Below are 22,906 nucleotides of genomic sequence, written 5' to 3'. Positions count from 1 at the left end.
TTGCAACTGTGGTCCATTTTTCCTTTTCACGGAGAATTACCGGGGGGACCTTTTCCCTTTTCTCCGGCACTGTTTGTGAGGGTGTTTCGTTTTCTATATGATCATCCTTGATTCTTCTTCTTTTATTCGTTTGTTCTTCTGTGAAGACTGTCTGATTGTGGCTCTCGGGTAGGGAGATGGTCGTGTCGTTGATCTCTTCTACTTCGTCCTCTATATCTTCGGATTCTTCTGGTTGTGTGTACAGGTTTAGGAAACCTGGCCATTCCGTATCAAATTTTTTAAGCAATAATTTAAACAGTTTTAGTGCTTGCTCTTTGTTTAGATGCTCAAGAAGATCAGTAATATTATCCATGTCTGTTTTATTCGTTGTTATATTTAGCAGGTGGTGATTGGGGAATTGCTTATGATCGCAATTAGAAATCCCGCAGGTCTTGAGACCTGCCAGCAGAAATTTTGTAGCGGATATTGCAGATTAAAAGGATTGCCAGCAACATCGAGCGATTAGCTAAATGCGCAAATCAATAGCATATGAAATGAAATTTCAGAAAATGAAGAACGCTTACCTCTAAAAATATCATTTCATTCAAAACTATCGCACTTATCAAAACGCGTCACTAATATGCGAGCCACTATTTGCATTCCATTATCACTGTCTATTAAAATATTATTGTTAGTTAGTTAAAATATCGCACCTACCATTGTTAGTCAGTTATACTAATATTATCAAAACATTAAATTACTTGATTAATATACATTGATATTAATTTTTAATTATAAGAAATTTTATAAAAATTTATTCAGATATATATTCTAATTATATTTGCATATATATTTTATAATACTTTTATAAATTAAGAAAATGAAAGGGTTGTAGCCCTCTGAAACCTTAGCAGTGGGAGCGAACTAATGGCCAGATAATAATTGTCTAACGTTTGGGCCATTGCAGTACCGATAATCGCCTTTAACAACGGAGCAATGGAATATTGACGGTATTCTAGATGATTTCTTCGTTATTATTTTATTAATATAAGTAATAATGTAAGCATTTGTTCGTTGGCTGAGTAGTTAACGTACCCGCTCTTTAACTGGAAATGCCTTCTGCAAAGATCGATTGACTTGGATGATAAAAGCCGTATGAAAAAAAAAAAAAAAAAAAAAGCTGCTTAAATCAGTGACTAAATAGAACTTACATGCTGTTTCTTCTAACGTTGTGTTATTCAATACAAAACTACACAGAACCTTTACTTTATAATTTTTGAATGGAAACTATTAGTCTTTCATTCCAGTATTCCTTAGTATGTTTATTTATCTAGTGTTAAATTATGTTTTCATTGCTTCCATACTTACTACAATTCTATTATAACGTTTCACATAAGTGTGGGATGGAAAATAAACTGATATTCATACAACATACTGAATTTAACGATTACTGAATAATGTATGTGGAATAATTGTCAACTCAACAACTCAATGTTGACTAACTAGAAATAGTTTTTGGAGGAGGATACAGCTGCTAGTTTCCTGCTTTTCTATTTTTCTATTTTTAATTTATTCATTTTCTCGCAGAAAATGTCGTTTGTTATTTTTTTAAAATGTACAGATATCAAAAAAAAAAAAAAGAATGGAAGTTTTCAACTAGTCATTCGGTTGTCATGCTGTTATTATAAATGTGGTTTCATAAAAAAGCATTTCCAATACAGCATGCTGTTGATTGTCGACAAGTGATGACACTTGTTTACCTTTAAACGTTTTACAGGTCATGATTTAAAATGTTCAGACTGCATCAAATGTTATTCCTTGGTTGCTATTTAAACGAAATGTAATTTTACAAGCTCAGATGGTATTTTGAGAATACCATCTGAGTGGTTCGTTTAATGTTGTTGAGTTCATGACTTGATATAGATACATGCTCTGTCATTTTGTTTTATTTCTCCTCTACATTTCTACGTCATCAACCATATACTTTCTATGACGGATCACCTGTCTGGCCTGTATACGAAACATGAATAACTTATGCTGTTCATCCCTGTGTTACTGGTATTTATATTATAAATGAATGTAAATATACGGACTGCATATGGAAAAACAAACACCTTTGTTCTTCCACACACACACACACACACACACACACACACACAAACACACACTTTTTTTTTTGCTATTCAATAAAGCAAGTCAGCTACGTTTCCGGTGGAAACATTTGCAGACTTTTTTTTTACGTGAATTTCCTAAAACACTAGCACAAACTCCTACATTACACTGGGATTTTGAACCCCATAATATTTACGTTCAAATTCCATTGTGCAAATATGATTCCTCTATTCACTAACGAAATTGAAAAATTCATGTGTTTTTAAAAAAGAAGATATATAAGCAAGATGAGAGATAATTGTTCTTGTTTTTTTATGTTGACTCATACACTAGTCTGCTTTATCCTTGGTACAGCTTCTTGATGCGTGTTTTTAGACATGCGCAGTAATCTACTTTATGCAGTTTCTGGTAGTCGAATGACTACTTACTATTTACCGTGAGTAAAGCCATGACTTTTCGAGTACAGATAACCCTCGTATAACGCAGATGTTAGGTTTCATAGAAATGCCGCATTGTATAAATCGTGTTATGCGAGACTCAGATCACATAGAAAAAGTAGGGTTAGTTTCCGAAATCGTTTTCTTTTTCTATTATGATTACAGCTATTTTGCCTGCTTCAGTTTAGGAGTACCCCTGTTTAAATGTCATTGGCTATTTACTCATGGATTCTTAGGGCATTATGAGTGTAGATGTACTAAAAAGTATATGTAGCCTAAGGAATAGAAAATTGCACATACCTTTTTCTGGCTGTTGTGGCTTTTCCTCAGTCTGCGATGTCGAAAACTGCAGAGTGTGTGTGTGGGGGGGGGGGGGGGGGGTAGGCAGTTTGGTAGAATAAGTTAGAAAAACCCGGGTTTTTTTCGTAACATATAGAAACATATACTTTTATATAGGGTGGGGAAAAATGAATGGGTTAATTTTTTTAAAAAAATAAGGAGGGGGAAGGGGAAAGGTGGTTGACGGGGTGTGGACCGTTTCGACTATTCGTGGTCGTCATCTGAACACAGTGGGAAAGTGGAAGCTAATGACATTTAAACAGGGGTACTCCTAAACTGAAGCAGGCAAAATAGCTGTAATCATAATAGTTTATAAAGAGGAGTAACATGGGAGTTTTCCCAGAAATAATATACATAGTTTTCTTTTTCTTTCTTTCTTTTTTTTAATATATATATATATATATATATATATATATATATATATATATATATATATATATATATATATATATATAAACAATGACATACCCAACAAAAATATATTTTTATTTAATCAGGTAATTCATGTAAGTTAAGAAAACATATAAACTATGGAACAAATACATAGTATGAACTTATAAAATTAAAAATTGCATTGCACATAATGCACAAATGTTTTAGGCAAAATAATATAAAGTGCATATTTTAATCGTCATCACTGTCTTCAAAACTAACATTTCGTAGATGTTCTTTATTTCAAATGACCAGACGTTGTCATCACTTGAAATGTCTTGGATATTATTATTATTATTATTATTATTATTATTATTATTATTATTATTATTATTACCCAAGACCTCATGGAGTCAAAGACTCGTCATTTATATAATTCTCATTGCATACTTTGGGTGGTTTAGTTATCAAGAAGTCAGCAATAAGATCTTACTTACACCACTATGCTGCAATTTTTTTATTAAGTTCGTGATATGGAGCTAAACAAATATCCAATTATCGTCTGAATTTTCCGGAGCGCTCCATTGAGTGATCATTATTCGTAAAATAGCTTCTGCTAACTTCTTTAAACTGAATTCTTTAACGGATTCATCACAATCAGAATCTTCCGCAGAACTTTTCTCATTTCGAAGTCATCTATTAATTGTACCAGTTCCTACTCATTTAAATCTATTTTCCCATCAATTAATTTACTAATTTCGTTTTCAACCATATCGCAAAATCCCTCTAAGTAGCCATTACTATAAAAGTACATTTTTTTACTTAAAAAAGCATTACATATTGTATGTAACGCATCAGAAAATAAAGTGCTCAGCTTGAGATTAACACACTTATGATTTTTAATGCGCTTTCCTGGCTGAAAACGAAGACAATTTCAATTGTCTTCGTTTACTGTAAATAATTGAAGTACATGAGTGCTGAAGGGTATTTTCCCTAATATAAATTCGCTACTTATAACTTCATGCGCAATACGGGTAGACGCAAATTTAACGAAGATAAAATTTGATTTTTTAAGTCGCGCAGTGAAAAATATATGAAAAGATAAAGGGTTACTTCAATTTGTAAATCATGTTTTTATCGGAACCGTGTTGTATAAGTACCGCGTTATACGAGGGTTACCTGTATATTTTAGGATTGTTTAAACTGAAATTTTTGGGTTCAGCTTTTTCTCTGTTGAATAATTAAATTCTCAAAGAAATACTCTGGAAAAAAGAGCTCTAAAAAGAAATTAGTCTATTAATCGGCTATAAAGTATAAGAAAAATAAGAAAAAGCATTAAGAACATTAACTGAATAATTAATCAAAGATTATAAAGTGACATTTCAACTACAGTTGGTGATGATGGCTCAGATTATTTAAAAAATTAAATAAACGAATTACGTATAATTCATCTCTTGTGGAATAATGGGAATTATTTTGAACAGGATATACTTTTTCAGAGACAAGATTAAATTAATGTCGTAATATAGTAGAAGGAAACGGTTGATATCTTAAATCATTTGGCAACAAATAAGGTATCGATCATTCCCAAGGATTCTCTGCGACTCGGATAAGCAGAATAAAATTTTGCAGGAAATATTCTAATTTATAATGATAGTTCATTGCATAATACAGAATTTTGAACTGGTATGACTTATTAGTGCTATAGTCAAGATAATGAAAATTAATTAGGAACACTTCTAAAATTCTTTAATAAAGATAGTTCATTACTCGTGAGTATACGCGTTCAGTAAAAAAAAAAAAAAAAAGTAGTATTTAGTTATAACTTAAACGGACAGGCCATAGGAAAGTCAATGAGTACAAAGATTTGAGCATTTTGCATGGAACGAGCTTGTGTAGTATCATTTGTGTGTGTGTGTGGGTGGGTGGGTGTGGGTGCGTGCGCAACCATTTCGCAATAGTAGTGTTAGATATAATGTAAAGGGACAGTGTAGTAGCGTTTTGTATGGAACCAGTTTGTGTAGTAGCATGTTGCGTGTGGGTGGGTGGGTGCGTGCGCAACCATTTGGCAATGGTAGTGTTAGATATAATGTAAAGGTACAACCTGGATAATCAGTGGAGTTTATGCCATCTTGGACTGATTGCGCCTCCTAGTGTTAAGATACTGTTGCACAGATGCTCGACATTGGCCTTCCGATGGAAATATGTTTTTTTTTTTTTAAATCTAAAGTGAGTTAGAAGCTCTCATACGAAAATGTAAGGTTTCCCCTTACATTTTCATATGAGAAAGGTTTTACGATTTTACGAGTGGAATGAAACTAAACCAAATTATTGCCACCTTTAAGTATTCCGCTTAACTGAATCAGTATTTTGAAACACAAACTGAATCCTTCTCTGTTAGAGAAATTCATTAGATCACAACTTACTTAAGCAGGTCAGGTTTGGCTGAATGGTCAGGTACTCATTCTCCAAACCACAGGCTAAGGTTCGAATCCCCCCCAGGCATCGATATTTGTGATTGTCTTTTAACATGGGAGATGAATTTCATCGTCTGTGTCAGTTCATCTCCCTCCCCCCATTCTTCCATCATCGAAGTTCTAAAGTCGCTTGGAAAAGTTCCATGTTTGATATCCAGAGCAGGGTTTCAGAATAACGTAAAAAAATAATAAAATGATTGTGATGACTTATAAATCTTTCATTCTGTTAATTTAAAATAATAATAATAATAATCTGTAATTACAGATACAAATCATTCTATAATAGCTTATATTTATTGAGTTATTAAATATTTATAAATATGATATCATATCATAAACACGGACATTGGAAAGATGATAAAAGGTGAAAGCATTTCATACAAATAACGGTAAGACAGGAAGGAAAAAGAGAGAAGAAAATAACTTATCCATACAGTTGCACCTGAGTTGTTGTTCTCGATCTTTTCTCTTGGGAAATTATGAGAGGGTGCTGCAGATTGAAAGGGGAGAAACTTACTAAGGGCGTGAAGAATAAATTACGAGTTTATTTTTTTATTTGCTTGAATAGTAGCGAATGAGTTGGATGAGCGGAAAAAATTAGTGAATGAGTTTAAAGAAGAAGAAAAAAGAGAAAGAGAGAGAGATGATAAACATGGGATGATAGTTATGAATTAGTTAGCGTGGTATCCCGCGATGAGTCTTCAGGCTCCATGGAGATATATGTATAATAATGATGATGATGATAAGATAACAACTCCAATAGTTTTGAAAATCGTTTAACTTATTTTTAAAAATAATAATAAGAAAGAAAGAAAAGTGCAAAATGCTTGTCAATTTCTCTTGCAATACTTTTCTTAATCTTTTTTTCTAGTTAATTTAAATAATATATCCAACTCAATCCAGTGAAGTAATGAAGCTATTTAACAGAGCATGTTTAATGAAAAGTAACAAACTACTTTCTGTAGTTGATGACGTGATCGCAGCCTATTTTTGGCACTTGACTGAAGAGGTATATATATAAAAAACTAGACGTTAAATAATACATTTCTTATGTTGATATTAAAGACATACTCAAAATTAATTAATAGTATTATTTTGTAAGTATTATTATAATTTAAAATAGTTTATAAATTCGTTTTAAATTTTGAGTATATTTGAAATTATTGAAAAATATACAATACACCTTTATCTAAATGCAACTAATTTTGTATAAATAGAATCGTGGAAGGAGGTGCAAATTTACAATCGCCAAACTTCATATCTTCTTAATGTCAAGATGAGGTGGTGGTAATCACCTGGAAAAATAACATTCATAAAATAAGTGTGATGAAAACCTCTTCAGTCTAGCTGAGTAGTTCCAGTATCTCCCATTTGTTGTTATTAATAGCTGATGGCGTCAGGAGAGTTTCATTGCCAATTTCATGATGAAAATACTGGTGATGTCACCAGTAAATGAACTGTGTGATCACTAATTATTACCTGTTAATTTATATTGTGAAGTTGCTGCAAGATTTTAATGATAGTGTTTAGCAATGCCATTTATCACATAATTCATTCAATTCGCGGACTTATATTAATAGCTGATGGTGTCAGGGGAGTTTCATGATGAAAGTTCATTTGCTGGTGATGTCTATTCTTCCGCCTGTCTGGTTACTAATATCATGCTAACTTATGTTGTGGGGTTGCTGCACGATTTTAATGATTGTGTTTAGCAATGTCACTTCTCACATAATTCATTCAATTCGCGTACTTATTGCAAATAAATACTGTTACTCAAGCAGACAAAAATATATTTGGAAAGTCTTTGAACTTTATTAGTAATTTCAAAGTAAATTTTGTTTTCCTATATATTTTTGCTAATTTTCCAGTGATGGGATCAATAGAAAAACTATTTATTGAAAATTTTAATAATTGTGATTTACACTTTTAATCTGCCTCACAAAACCTTGTTGTTCGATGAATGTTTCATCTCTACTCGCTCGAACAAAGCAAAGCTAGCAGATGGCGTGTCAGCTGTTAACCAGCACGAGTGGAGGTACTGTGTTTTCTAGTGACGCATGCGCTAACGTACAGTTTCAGAAATTTGTCAGAGAATGTCGTACTCGCTTCTCTTACTTGGCGTATAATAGACTATTTTAAGAGTGAATAAATTATTGCAATTTTTGAGGTGACTCCCACCCAGGAAAAAAAATCTGTGGCAGTATATTAGTATATAATAGTAATGTATCAATATAAGAATTTTTCGCTATTTTTATTTTATTTTTTAAATTTATTTGATTTTTTTTGCATAATCCAGAAAGTCCACTCTATACAAACATGAATGTTTTGCAATCTACTTCAGGTCTCCATTATATTAAGTTATGGCTTCACATATGGTGATGAAATTCATCTCGCGCCTTAAGATAATTACAAACATTGATGCCCATGGCGGGATTCCAACCACGGTGTATTGGTTAGAAAGTAGCCGTTAACCACTCGATCAACGAAGCCAGGATATTAAGCTGGTTCCTAACTAAATAAAGACCTCTAGAGATCCTAATGCTTAACGGCCAAGAAGGCAGCGCTGTGAAGCCAATGTATTTATGAATATTAATTCTAACTTATAGATAATGTTGATAGATAGACTTAATGGCAATTATATCTGAACATCCCAACAGTTTCTTTATTTCTGCAAGTGGAATGAGATTATTAGATCATATGTGAGATGTAGTGCAATCCCCTGAGTTAGGAAAAATATACATCAGAATTGAATCATGAGATGCTACTACACCTATGTAATAGCACTATTTAGGAGAACATTTGCTCTAAATGAATGAAACTTTCTAATAGCAAACTGAAAATCATTTTACCCATTAGGCAGTGTTGGTTGCAATATTTGATTTCATCTAATAGATTTGAGACTTGGTCTAGGGTCAAATACTCCAAAGATTGGAACCCTCCCTCTCTTGTGTACCATGCACCAAAAAAGCACATTGCATAAGCAGATGATTTTTTCTCTGATAAATTTTAGCGATGAATTTCTGCTGGTATAGTATTCTTTATTCATAAATTCGATTCCATTGTGGAACAATGCGAGTCATCCTTCGACCTTGCAACTGAGTGATGCCATGTGACGCTTACGCCATCTCACGACCAGATGATGAAACCATCTTTTTTTTAATATTTGGTATATATATATGCAGATTCTTTACTAAATAGACAGTAATTATAGACTTAATCGACTTTTATTATTTATGGTGACCACGTTTTTAGCATTCTAGAAGATTTAGAGAATTTAATCTATTTATTTTCTGTGATTTGTTGCATTTATCTAAACTCTAAATAGATACCGACATTTTAGAAAAACGCGAACGTACTTACTGATTATTTCGTATATTGTAAAGAATGATTAAGCAGTTGTACTTAATCCTTTTAAATGAAGCAAGTAAATTAGCTTGACCTGTGTAAAACGTCGATGTTGCCAAAATAAATTATCTAAAACATCGACGTTTTACAGCAGGAATTCACCTAAATTTTCTTATTTAAATGTATATTTTGTTTTTCCATGTAAATCCATCTGTATAATGAGCAAAATGAGCCCAAAGGGAATTAACTCGCTCATTGTTTAAGAAGGGTTGTAGAAGTATTGAAACCAAGAGCATCGCCTGAAATTCGGCATGTCTTTTGAAAGTTGTTTGCAAGTCCCGTCGCAAGTGACCTTCAAGGTCAATATTGAAAGGGCGCTGCGCGAATCAAAAAGAAGAGCTCGTAAGCAAGATTAAGGCGGTAAAGGAGGAAAGTAAGATTGTCAGCGAATTTTCGAGAAACATTATACAGGGTTCTCCAAACTACTAGCAAGACTCGCACGGGGATGCTAGGGTTCCAAAAAACTTAAGCAAAGGTGCAGGGACTCTGGTGTTTAAAAGGTTTGGTTCGGAAATGAGAAGGGCTTCCTTTTCTTCATCCTGAGTGATCCATCCATGAGAGATCGAGGACCCGATGTGCCGTAAGCTCTGGTGAGGTAGACGGAGAGAGCCGTCCACCGATGTCGTTCCAGTCACAGCCTAAGATATCTGGAGGCGATAGTTAAGGAGAAATCTTGCCGTAAAGGTCCTGAAGTCGATTAAGTGCGATCTGACCTACGCAGAAAATTTTTCGCCGGGCAGTTCATGACGCCGGAACGCCTACCCTGTATCCCGCCGGCTGCCGCGACTATTCATAGGTGCCCTGTGTCGCTTCGAGGAGAATCCCAAAACACGGAACGGAGGACAGAAATCCCACTCAAGCGCCGGAATAAGAAAAGAAGGACGGAAGACACATGCGAGATAGGAATAGACCCATGTGAGTCTATACATTCATTTATTGTTTGTGAATTAAGAAAGAATTCCCTATCAAACTGCTAAATTGCCTGCTTTAAGGAGATAGTATTTAGAATAAATGTGTGTAATCGCAAATGAGTGAAGCATGAGCGCAGTTAATTTTCCTTGGAGAAAATATTGAGCTATTGAAATTTCTTTTATTGATTATATGTGTACTGATGATTTAATTTTATGATAGAGTATGTTCCTGCTATCATATCATTGGAATGTTTAAAACTCAATGAGGTGGATTGTATAAAAAATAATTGCCTAGATTATGATTAAGTGTTTGAAAGGAATGGGTTTCTGAGAGATAATATTTTATACACGTATGTTGTATTTTGATTGATGCCAAATTAGGAATGTCAAGCGCACCTAACGAATAAATGTTATGTGTATAACTTCCTGATAGTTGTGTAATAAATTATGCTTGTTGAAAGTCTAAGTAAGTAAGTGCGGGAGAATTTAATAGAAACCAAGTTGAGTGATTGAGAAAGACTAAGAATTACTGCTCATAAAATGAATCTTGTGATTTCATTTGATATGTGTAATTAAACCAGAAATTAAAGGAATGGAGGAAAGAGTGCTGTAAATGGAATTAGAGATGATAAAGGTGACATGAAAACAGGAGAAAAAGATATCCTTGAAGTATGGAGTAATTACTTTGAAAAACTGCTAAATGAAACAAGCAGTGATGACAGCACAGTGATAAAAAACACTGACCAGGCATGCAGTCAGGAATACATATCCATACTTGAAGTAGAAAAAGCCATCAAAGGCTTGAAATGTGGAAAGGCAGCAGGAGTAGATGACATTCGAATAGAAATGCTGAAGTATGGTGGTATAAGAGTCTTAAAGTGGCTGCACTGCATAGTTCAGAAAGCCTGGACAGAGGGACGAATTCCCGATGATTGGGAGTAGAGCTCTCATAGTACCCATATATAAAAAGGGAAATAAAACTGAATGTGAGAATTACAGAGGTATTTCCCTACTGAGTGTTCCTGGCAAGATCTATGCAAGTATACTTGAGAAACGGTTGAGAAGAATTGTGGAAGAAAAGCTTGGTGAAGAACAAGCTGGATTCAGGCCAAATAGAGGCTGTCAGGATCAGATCTTCACTTTACGACAAATAGTCGAGAAAGCATGGGAATATAACAAAGATCTGCATTTAAGTTTTGTTGATCTGGAAAAGGCATATGACAAGGTGCCAAGAGAGAAGCTATTCAATGCGCTGCAGTTATATGGTGTCAGTGGGGCATTATATCAAGCAATACTTAGTCTTTATTTGAGTTGTAAGTCAGCAGTTAGAATTGAAGGAAGTACAGGAAGATGGTTTAATGTTAAATGTGGTGTGAGACAAGGATGTACATTATCCCCTCTGTTATTCATTATCTATATGGATCACATTATGAAGGAATGTGGTATTAAACCTGATTTCAAAATTGGAGATGTTAATGTCAGCTCTTTGCTTTATGCGGATGATGTTATACTTCTAAATAAATCCGCTACAAGTCTGCAAGATTCTCTGACTAAATTGAATAGCTGTTGTAATAGATATGGTATGAAGGTCAGCAATAAAAAGACAAAAACAATGAAAATAGGCAGAATCATTGAAAATGTCAACTGTGTTGTGAATGGAGAACCTGTGGAACAAGTAAAACATTTCAGCTACTTAGGCACGATTTTTACTGAAGATGGTAAATTAAATATAGAAATAGACAACAGAATCAGCAAAGCTGGTATGGTTTGAAGTCAATTGAATAAATTCATATGGAATAAAAAAGAAATTAGTCGGAAAACTAAATTAGCTGTATAAAAGACAGTGTTCAAACCAGTTTTAACTTATGGATCTGAGAGCTGGGTCAGAAGTAAAACACTTGACCAAAGACTAGAGACCGCAGATATGAGAGTCCTGAGAAAGATTAGAGGCGTGAACAGATGGCATCAATGGCAATATCATATTAAAAATGAGGATATTAGGAAAGAACTTGACATTGTAAGCATCCAGGAATGTGTTAGCAGAGCTAATCTCAGATGGTATGGTCACTTAAATAGAATGGGAGAGGAAAGATTAGCAAAACAAGTGTTCTCTGCCAGGTTGGCAGGAAAACGACCCAGAGGAAGACCAAGATATAGGTGTATTGATACGGTACAAAGTGCCTTAGACGATAGAAATATAAGATCTCATAATGTTGGAGTCTTGACAAGTAACAGACTGATTTGGAGGAAAATTGTAGATAGGAAGTTAGTAATGATGTAATTTTTTCATGTAGTACTGTTATATCCTGTACACCCCTTGAGGGTACATGGCAGGAATTTGATGATGATGATGATGAATTAAACCAGAAATTAAACTTATTGTTATTGTTGATAAAAATAGTTGTCCGATTCAATCTTTTGCAATGCACTGATTCAAAAAAAAATATTATTTCGGACCTGATAGCAGAAACATCCAAATGATTAGTAGTGATTTAAGAGTAAATTTTGCCATGACTGCAAAACCTTGGCTAAAATAGGATATTAGTAATAATTTGACCTACTAGAGTATAAAAACTTTCTTTTGCCTATAGGGGAATTTCACAGGCACAGTCTTTAATTAAATAAATATCTGCAGATCCCAGGCGAGAAAAAATATACTTAAGGTAGAACAATAAGAAAAGAAAATACAAAAAGAATATTAAGTTAAAGAAATATATATATATATATATATATATATATATATATATATATATATATATATATATATATATATATATGATAAGAGATAAAGATATATATATATATATATGTTTAAATGATATATAAATAAATAAAAGGTGTTTATTAAACAGAGAAGATAACCTTTGTTACAAGGGCGCAGCATCGACCAATTTTATTACACTTGTGTATTGTCTGAATTGTATATTTTCACTGCCTGGCTTTAATGTTTTACAGGAAAAACAACCTTTCCGTCTGTGTAACAGCCATAAAATATCTGACTGTTTATTTAGCTTTATTTGACAAATATTTAGTCGTCTAAATGAGCTTAGCTGTTTCATAGTTGTATATCAGTAATTTTGCGATTTAATTCACAGTGCCAAAGAAACAAAATAAATATAATATTTATTTAGCTGCTGATAGTTCGCTGATTTTATACCAGGATTTTTCAGAGCACAAATATTTTTTCACTCACTAGATGGCGTCAAATTATGACTTCAGATTCTTTTTATTTTGCTGCCTGTCACAGTTTTAAAACTGTTCTCCTCTAATAACAAACTGTTAGTGTTTGAATAGTGTAACAAACTATTTGTGGTCTGACAAACTGGTGTTCATTTTCGGCCAGTTTGTTTTATGAGAGCAACAATTCCTTTCTTATTTGAGACAGAATTGTTCGATTCAGTTTTTAAAAATTCCCAATATTTGTAAATAAATATTTAGCAATTTAAAACGACTACATATGACTAATTAAATCACTGTTGAGCGTGAAAGAGTGTCATAAACACAATGTTATAACAGGATTCGAATCTATGCCCAACTAGGCTAGCATACACTCATTACATCATATCTCAGTTAGTGTTTGGTGGAGTAGCATGTTTGATATGTTATTAATAGAGACGTGGGTTAAATGAGCATTTCATGATTTGCTTGGATGTTATGGGAGATTCTTCCTCCTTATATGTAAGCCGTTTACGCGTTGATTAATACTATTTCTGAATGTTTCATTTCTTCATCCTGTGTAAAAATTCCAACACAGAACGCCCATGTGATTACATCCATTGTACTGACTAGTATGTTTTGCCCATTCAGTGTATTATTTTGCTGTAAAGTAGCTGCATTATTTAAAGACTTTAAATCTAGGTTTTTCATCATGTTGCAATACTTAGATCTTTCTTCCTATTGTTACATGTATTGTCTGAATTCATTTCTTTGATGAATATTTCGGCACCTATAGTTTCGATGTGGACAATATTCTGTTCGTATGTCGGCTTTAGTTTTGCTTAATAAATATTCCGATATTTCTTCCTTCTGTTAATTTCAGTAATACGGAAAATTTTGCTTTCCACTGTAGAGCATTTGCTTATTGAAGCATCTGGTAGTGTGGTGACTATGCGCATTATTGGAGAGGACAATGATTGTTTTTTCAAAATAGAATTATTCTGACTGCAAAGGAAAAGCTTCCCAAGTTTCAGAGACGTTTAAGGTCTATTTTTTCATTTCTTGTTATTTTTGCTATATATGTTTCTTTAGAGGATATATTCTCGATTGTTATATTTCTTAGTGCTTTTTTCCAAGGGGTTTAATGGGGAACAAATTACACCACATACAACAATTCGTACATTAGCCCTACGTCTGCGTAAGAAATATTATTCTATTGTTAGCAAGTTACGAAAACGTAGTATTAATATATTCAAATAAAACTTTAGGTTTTTTCAAAAATAATTCATTTCTTTTTTGTGTTTTCTAAGAACATATTATTATATATAAGATGATCTATTTTTAATTTCTTTTTTTTCTTAAGATAAGGTTAAAATAAGGATCAAAACTTGCCTAAATGATTATAATACGCTTTAGATATTAATTGGGATATTCAACGTCTGTATTTCAAAGTGTTTGTGTGTCTTGCTAGAGTGATTAATGAAAACTCAAAGAATAAAGGAAAAAACATCGATTTTTAGGTGAATTTATTCTACTAGCCTGACATGTCTGACGTTAGAAAATAAATCAGAGTTCAATAACATTCTTATAGGTGGCGCTGCTGTTGTTTGTTTTGTTAAGCTAATTTTAAAACAATATTTATCGAAAGTAATTGATCTGTGCAACGGTTTTTATATTATTCATCTTTGTGCAGTGAAGATCCGTTTGGACATCTTTTCTGCATGCAAACTTTCACTTCGGACACGCTTTGACAGGTGGCTCATCCATCCAAGTCGTTAAGGTAAAATTGTGTCTCATTGGGTCGGATTGTATATCGTCAGCTGCTAATTGCGGAGCCATTGATAAACTTGTGTAGTTTTTGATCTTCATCTTCATGGATTTCATGATCTGTTTAAAATACAGAAATACGTATTTAATTTTAAAAAACTCATTAAAACTAATAATAAATATAAAAAGGATCAGTGATCAGAACATCCATACACGATTTTTTAAAAATACGAAAAATCTGAATCTAGTATAGTGGTTTCTGTAGCAAAAGTCAATATAGTAGAGTCGACTATTAGTTGAATGGTAAATGAGTCGACTATTAGTTGAAAAATCTTTTCAGAGTCTCTTGTAACTTCCCTGGATGACACACCCTTGCAATAGCTTCCTGGGATGCATTACTGCTTTACAGAGAATCATCGTTTTAAATAATTCTCATACATAAAGCTACTAAAAGGCTATGGGAAACACTTCGATGCCCTCTCATTTACTTAAGTTATACATCTTTTCTTTTGTCCTTTGTTTTTTTTCTTTCTTTGTTTTTTCATTTTCTTCTTCTTTGAAGAAGAAAATGAAACTTACAACAAAGTCTATTTTATTAAATGAAAATTATCTGGTAGGTAAATTTTGACTAACGTTTCCACATTAAAAACTAATTAATTAAAATAGATAATTTAAATTAAAAACATTTTATATAAAATCTTAATCATTGTAGAAGTACAATTTATTGCTAAGTCTGCAATACAAATTATTCGAATTTATCAAATTATTCATTATACACATGGAAACACTCCGCCCAATAAATACAAACACTGAATTTCCAGTTGTTTTATAAATCATATTGGTGTTGCTCCTAGCGTTTCTATGACAACTGGAACTGTTGCTGCCTTTTTTGTTCCAAATTTCTTTAATTTTAATCTCCAGGTCTCTATACATGGTTAATTTTTCATGGACTTTTCTGATCTTCTTTCTCCTGGTAATGGATAGTCAATAAACCCTTTTGTATGACTACAATGATATCAGGCAGATTGTGTTCGGGATGTCAATCGGTCTGAATTTTAAAATCCCATTATACCTTTACATATTCATTTTTCACTAACTTTTTTTTTCAATTGGATGTTTCCAAGGAATTTTACAAGTTGGGAAAACCATATTTTCTATATCGGCTCCAGCTTCTCTAACCCGATCATACCTTTGTTTATAATCTCAGCAATCTTGCTATAAGAACGAATCAGATGACCCACTGTTTCTTCTTTAACTCAGCACCATGACTGATTTTTTTTTCAATCTATCCCTTCACTATATTCGTTTGTAATGATTGTTCTTGAGCAGTAAGTATCATATCGTCTGTACGTAAGCCATTCCTGACATCGGACTATTAAGCAGCGACTCAACTTCTCTGAATGATTTATCAAGTAAATGCTGACCAAATGAACTTGCTAGAAGTCCAAGTATGATTTTAATACTATTGGCAGGCAAATTAGTGAGCGGTAAATTTTTGGATTAGATCTTTTTTCTTTCTCGTTCAAAAAAAGAAATGTCCTATCGTTCTTGTTATCATCCACTCATCAATTAAGTCTGTTTGTAATAGTATTTTCTTTTTCTTTTTACATATTCTGTTTCATAGCGAATTCGTACTGAATGATCTTTTTGTCATCACAATGATTGTTTATTGTGAGGATCAATCCAATCTGGATGATCTCTTTCTTGTATTCAATTTCAAAATGAAGTGAGCTATTATTATACTGAATTTATTAATTATTATTATTATAACCATGACAACTGTAAATTCGTGAAGTCCACTTGTATACTCAGATACGAGCTCTGTTTAAAAATATCCAGATTGGGTGCATTTTTCTATGTAAACGACACAATCATTATAATGAAGAAAACTGTCCAGACCAAGGTAAGCCATAGGACTCTCTTGAAATTCCATGCCGTGTGGTGGGTTAATGTTGCCGTTTTGTTTAGTAGCAATTTTTACGATATCTGAAAGTACTGAACATACAATTTAATGAAAGCATGAGGGGGAAACACCCAGTTTTGTTCAAAAATAACGACAAAATTCTTGTTAACGAAATAGCAAAAATGATGGACAAAGTATATCGCTGAAGAAGAAGCCTAAACTCCTAATCCTGTATCTTATTCGTTGTAATCGCATCAATCCAGGTATTTTAAACAGACCTTTTATGCTGGCAAAAGGAAGAGACACTTACCTTCGGATGGTGCTTTGCTATGTTGTAATATTCGCATGGATCTGCGGTGATATTATATAAACAAGGAGCTTTGTGAGGCATGCAGTTGCTTAGAGCAGCTTTAGGTATTTTCCCACATTCTACTTGTGCTCCTTTTTGACAATGACATTTCTTGGGGGGAAATTGTCTTCCCCTCTTGGAAAGTATTTCTCCCACAACCGAGCCTTGACTCCAAATCCATTTCTCTAATTCTCCATTTTCACAGGTGATTTTCGTACGACCTGTTGGTCCGTACCAGCTGTCAAATCGCCCATTATTAGCCGTTCCATTGATGTATTTAAAGTCCCCATCGATCAAAGCTGATGTCCCAGAAACTGGATCAACATTGATAAGGACCTCTTTTCGTTTAGAAGGTAGATTATCTCGTAGCGTCTCCCACATATCTATTCCGTCAATATCACCAAGATCATTCACATTACCTCCTGTAAGATGGGGAAAAAACTATCAGTATGTGCATACAGAAAAGGAGAGTAATTTAAAAGAGGTAACGATAAAATGTTTAAATAAATTGTCTCTAAAAAATGCAAAGATTTAATTCATTTTTATTTATAGTTCTTGGGCGAACTACAGAAAACGTAAGAGTATATATATATATATATATATATATATATATATATATATATATATATATATATATATATATATGACAGAATGATCATTGACTCGGTTAACATACATAGTTTTATGAAAAAAATTGAATGACTAGAACCGAGATTTAATTAAAAAGGTTTTAATATAAACACACTACTAGTTTCGGCCTGTAACAGCCTTCTTCAGGTGACATTATAAAAGAAAAAACACTAAACATTTTTTTTTTTCATAAAAAAAAAAAAAATATATATATATATATATATATATATATATATATATATATATATATATATATATATGATTAAAAGCATGCATTTAAAAGAATAGACATTTGAAAAAACAAGAGTAACATAAGAGATATTGTAGTTGCATAAAATATTTCGTAAAACATAAAATATCAAATTTCACTCATCCAGTGATTAATATACTTTAAAGTTGTTTCATTATACAGCATTAAATCTTCTCAGGTACATATATTATCGAAATTATCGGAAACAACAACTACATATAGTTGTTGTTTCCGCTCCTATCTACTCTGTATTGTCCTTCCGATATGAGGAGGTGCAATACCAGACAGTGAGCATAGATGGTCAATTTTTGAAGGCTTAAGGCAGTCGGTAATGTGCCGACATGTTTCACTAATAACCTTGTCAATAATTTTGACGTGATGACTTTTCCCAAATAGGGCTAGCATACTCGGCTGTCGAAAAGCAAAGTGACAGTGCAGAAGATGGCAGTACTTGTGGACTTGCACCCTGCCGAGATTATGTTAATCGGCGCAGAATATTATAACATGTTTTGCAGTGGTGTAGCTAGAGCTATTGCCACCCGGGCCGGTCCTTGAGTTTGCCGCCCCTCTCAATACACACCAAAAATACTACAAAAAGTCAAAACGACCTAGAGGGAAATAAATTAAAACACTATGTTTATTGTTGAAGTAAAACGTTAATTTCAACATTCTAAAATGTTATATTTCTTGCTTTTCTGTCAGCAAAATCATCGATGACATTGGCGAAGTCTATTTCATAGTAACCTAGGTAATTCTTAATCAATTTTATTTAGAAAAACTCCTCTCACAACTAGCAACGCTTACAATATTTGGAACTGAGTTCTCGAAACTGTATTTTAGAATTAACTTTAAAATTTCAAAAAGGTTCAAAGTGTCGCCCGGGGAGGACCTCCTCCCCCCCCCCCTCTAGCTACGCCACTGCATGTTTGAGTTTTAGCTACTGTCTTCTCTATATGTCACTTATAATTTAAGGTCCTATCTAGTGTAACACCTAGGCAAGTTATATAATTGACCAATTTCACACCATTCTATTCTATATTCAACTCTCTCCTCGCCTCCCTAGTATTCAGATGGAAAAGACACATTTGGGTTTTACTAGGATTTCGTTTCAGTTCATTTTCCTTATAATAAACTGTAAGGGCTTCTTATTCTTGTGCGAGCTGCTACTCAATGTTATCAAAGGATTTTGCTTGATAAGCTATAGCCCAGTCATATGCATATAAGAAGATTCTTGACTGTGGGTTTATGGGTTAGTTGTTAGTATATATATATTGAAGAGCAGGGGATAGAGCACACTCCCTTGGGGGGTAGATCATTTTTCTAGATACTCCATCTTCTCCTTTTTTCTTGAAACAGCAGCAACCTAAACGCCTCCACTAACCGATATAAATGCTATAAATTTTGGTTATAAACCTTCCGAGATTTAGTGTAGCATACAAGCACATATCATGTACTTGTCAAATCTATAAATACGGCTCCTATTGCTAACCCCCCCCCCCCTTTCAAAACCGTCCTCAATAAACTAATAAACTGTGTTAAGTTTAATTCTTGTCCGGTACATGATCTTCCTGGTCTGAATCTTGTCTGTTCTTTTATCAGCATTTTCTCCGTGTCTGGACTTAATCCATTCAAAATTAACCTCTCATACAGCTTCAGCGTTGAGTTCTTTGAATCGTCAGCAGGTTTACCCGGTTTCAGGACATTACTTTTGTTTGCCACCATATGCTGGGCAAATTTTCAACAAAGGCTGAAAAATTCTAACAACTACTCTATTGCGTTTTCTCTCAGATTCCTTAGGGTATAGTTTCCAATATGATCTGTACCGGTGGATTTTCCTGACTTTAAGGAGTTTAGAACATTTTCTAGGTTCTCTTTAGTAAATGGTACTTCGAAGCTTGTTTTCTGAATCCCTAACTTTTTCAATGTAATCTTTAGGTATTTTTACTTTTCTCTGCCCATTATAGACAATGCTGCTATAAGTTCCTCTCCTGCTTCAATTGTTTATGAAAACGGATTTTTATCATATAGGTCACAATATCTTTCATATATTTCCACGTTCTGTTCTATAAAACCTTGAGATGTGTCTGGTAGCAGCCGTCTAACATATTCTCTTGAGAACTGTTTCCAGTTAGCTTTAAAAAAAAAAATAAAAAATTAAAGCTTTAAAGTGGGATCTCCTTAGGTAAGACTGGTGGGAAAATTTGCAGCATTATTGCTCTGTGTCGTGAACTTGGAATTGGTGCAAGTACCTGTTTAATTTAATACCTGTTTTAGTAACAGGAACAGGTACCTGTTAAATCAAGTACCATTTAATTCATTAAAAATATTTATTGAGCGCATGATACAATACCCTAGCTTCATTATCTGTGGCTGCTAAAGAGAACTCATAGGGAATTAAAATTTTGTGTTTATATGCAAGTGATCTATATTTTGGATTCTGACGTTAAAAATAGTATAGTATTTTTCTCTACAAAAATTGTAAAATTGTTCAACCGGTTATTCTTAATATTTAAAACTGTATACAAATATTTATAATAATAAATAAATATTATTGTATTATATGCATAATGCAAGGCTACCTGAAAAAAAAAATTTCTAAGAGCTACCAGATCTGTTCGAAAAATCATGTTAACTATTCAGATGGTATTAATGAAGTTACAGTTAGTGAATTAAGTTTGCCTGGATTCATTTATTAAAAAAAAAAAAAAAAAAAAAAATCAATCGAATAGTCGAATTTGATAACTAGGGAAGTTAGTGCATTTATGGTGTCTATAGCATTTAGCTTTATTCTTAAATATTTCGAAGACTTTTAGTATTTTCTTTAATTTAAAAGAAAGTAAATTATACTTGACACGAAATTATATTTAATTTTCCATTTTTGTTATTTATCTAAGCATGCATAAACGAATACCATCGATTTTTAGTAATGGTGAATATATTTAAGGCATGGTATGATGAACTGTGCGTAATAATAATAATAATAATAATAATAATAATAATATATGTGCTAATATAAAGACCAATAGGTTTCGATAAAAAAAAATATGTACCACGAAAAATAGCAAAAATGAATAGACTAGTGAATGAACTATACAATTTGTGCAAACAAGGGTCATAGAAGTATAAATGTAGGCATCATTATACTATTATGAAATGACCATGACCGTATCAATGATCGTTTCATGTGAGAGCACAAAATAGCAGAACAATCTTTTTTTTTCTAAAAAAAAAAAAACGATTGTTCAACAAGCAGTTACAGAAAATTTTTTTTCTGTAACTGCTTGTTGCTAAGCAACCAAATGAATTATGAAAGATTTGTTTGCCTTTGACGCTAGCCAGAAAGTTTTTGCGCTCACCACAGCCCAAATATGCATTGCATAACAGAAAAATTTACAATGGTATTTCGCGCGCAAGTAGTACAGAACTATACAAAGATTTTTTTTTTTTTTTTTGTATTAGCAAAATATAAAGAATTTTAAACTAGTTGAATATCCGAAAAAAAATCAGTAATGGCTATAGCTCTAATTATTCTGTTTTTAATTCTTTTCAAGAGAAGCAGCAGATTCATCTCCAACCGCATCAAGTGCTACCGTACTCCATCAATAATTTATCCAAACGTATAATAAAAATGCTGCATTTTTTTAAAAAAATAAGTTTATTAAAGTTCGTAACCAAAATAATATATTGTATAAAAAATTTGTTACTGCAACATTTTTTGGCTAAACTACAGCTACAGTTTTGGATATCCCTGTAATTCGTTTCATGCTATTTTATAGTCAGATTGTTCTATATTATCTGTTAAGATGAAGTATCGGTATTAATTTTAAGATCATCGTTATTAACCACTCGATAAGAGCTTATCAAAGTGATTTGTAATATTTAGTTTCAACATATTATACCTGATGTAACTTTTTAAATGATCATTATTATTATAAATCTTTCTTAAAAGTAATTATTAGAAATGTATTGTTCTAGTGAACTGCCTATTTTAATTATGAGATACACGGTGTGGTTATTCTTCATTCGATATGTAAAAAAAAATTATCAAAGAAAATCTAATATAAAAATCTCAATGCAAAATCTGAAATAAAAATGAAAATATGGAATTAGATTATATTTAACTGCTTGCTTCTAGATGTAATTTACCAGCAAGTGAGAAGATAGTTGGCATCCAATCCGTAATATGCATCATCTGGTGGGATATTCGACCTTCGGCATTGTTCAACAACGGACTCCAAACAAAACTAGCTCCTCTGACACCTCCTTGCCAATATGTTATTTTTCCGCCTCTTAGTGGCCAATTTGAACCAGCAGAATCCCAAAAACCGTAGATTGGTGCTCCATTGTCTGTTGTAAAGATAATGACTGAATTGTTTAAATAGCCATTATCGTCCAGACTTTTAAATATTGCTCCTACAGAATCATCCAAGGCAGTAACTACACCTAAAAAAGAACAGAATTGAAAATATAGCATCTTGCACAGATTATCATGTTCATACAGTGTCTCTGAATAATAACAATGCTCTTCCACTATTCATGACTGACTCTTAATAGGGCTAGTAAACTATAGTGCGGAATGACAGCGCGTGTCTACAAATAGTCAATATGTAGCAGTGCACAGTGTAAACAGTATCTCAGGATTTACATTCGTTTACGAGCAACAGAAAGAATTAATTGGAATTATATACTACTACATATCATTGCATATGTTTTCATTTTCAATATAATATTTAGGGGACACACACACACACACACACACACACACACACACACACACACACACACACACACACACACACACACACACACACACACACAC

General features: G+C 32.9%; 1 protein-coding gene across 1 annotated transcript in view; it reads right to left on the bottom strand.

Annotated features, from left to right (window-relative positions):
- Window positions 1-14,683: 14,683 nt before the first annotated feature.
- LOC150094907 (arylsulfatase B-like) overlaps window positions 14,684-22,906 on the bottom strand; it is a 50,709-nt gene continuing 42,486 nt past the window's right edge. Inside the window, exons 7-9 of the mRNA XM_090411393.1 lie at window positions 22,234-22,530; window positions 17,169-17,629; window positions 14,684-15,075 (exon numbers count right to left, since the gene is read on the bottom strand). Coding sequence (XP_090267519.1) covers window positions 14,920-15,075; window positions 17,169-17,629; window positions 22,234-22,530 — 914 coding nt within the window. The 3' untranslated portion in view covers window positions 14,684-14,919. The remainder of the gene's footprint in view (window positions 15,076-17,168; window positions 17,630-22,233; window positions 22,531-22,906) is intronic.

Source organism: Typopeltis vanoorti, chromosome 21 (genome assembly GCF_054136105.1).
Source record: "Typopeltis vanoorti isolate ZY-2024b chromosome 21, IOZ_Tvanoo_1.0, whole genome shotgun sequence".
NCBI lineage: Eukaryota > Metazoa > Arthropoda > Arachnida > Uropygi > Thelyphonidae > Typopeltis > Typopeltis vanoorti.
This window is presented reverse-complemented; position numbering and strand designations above follow the sequence as displayed.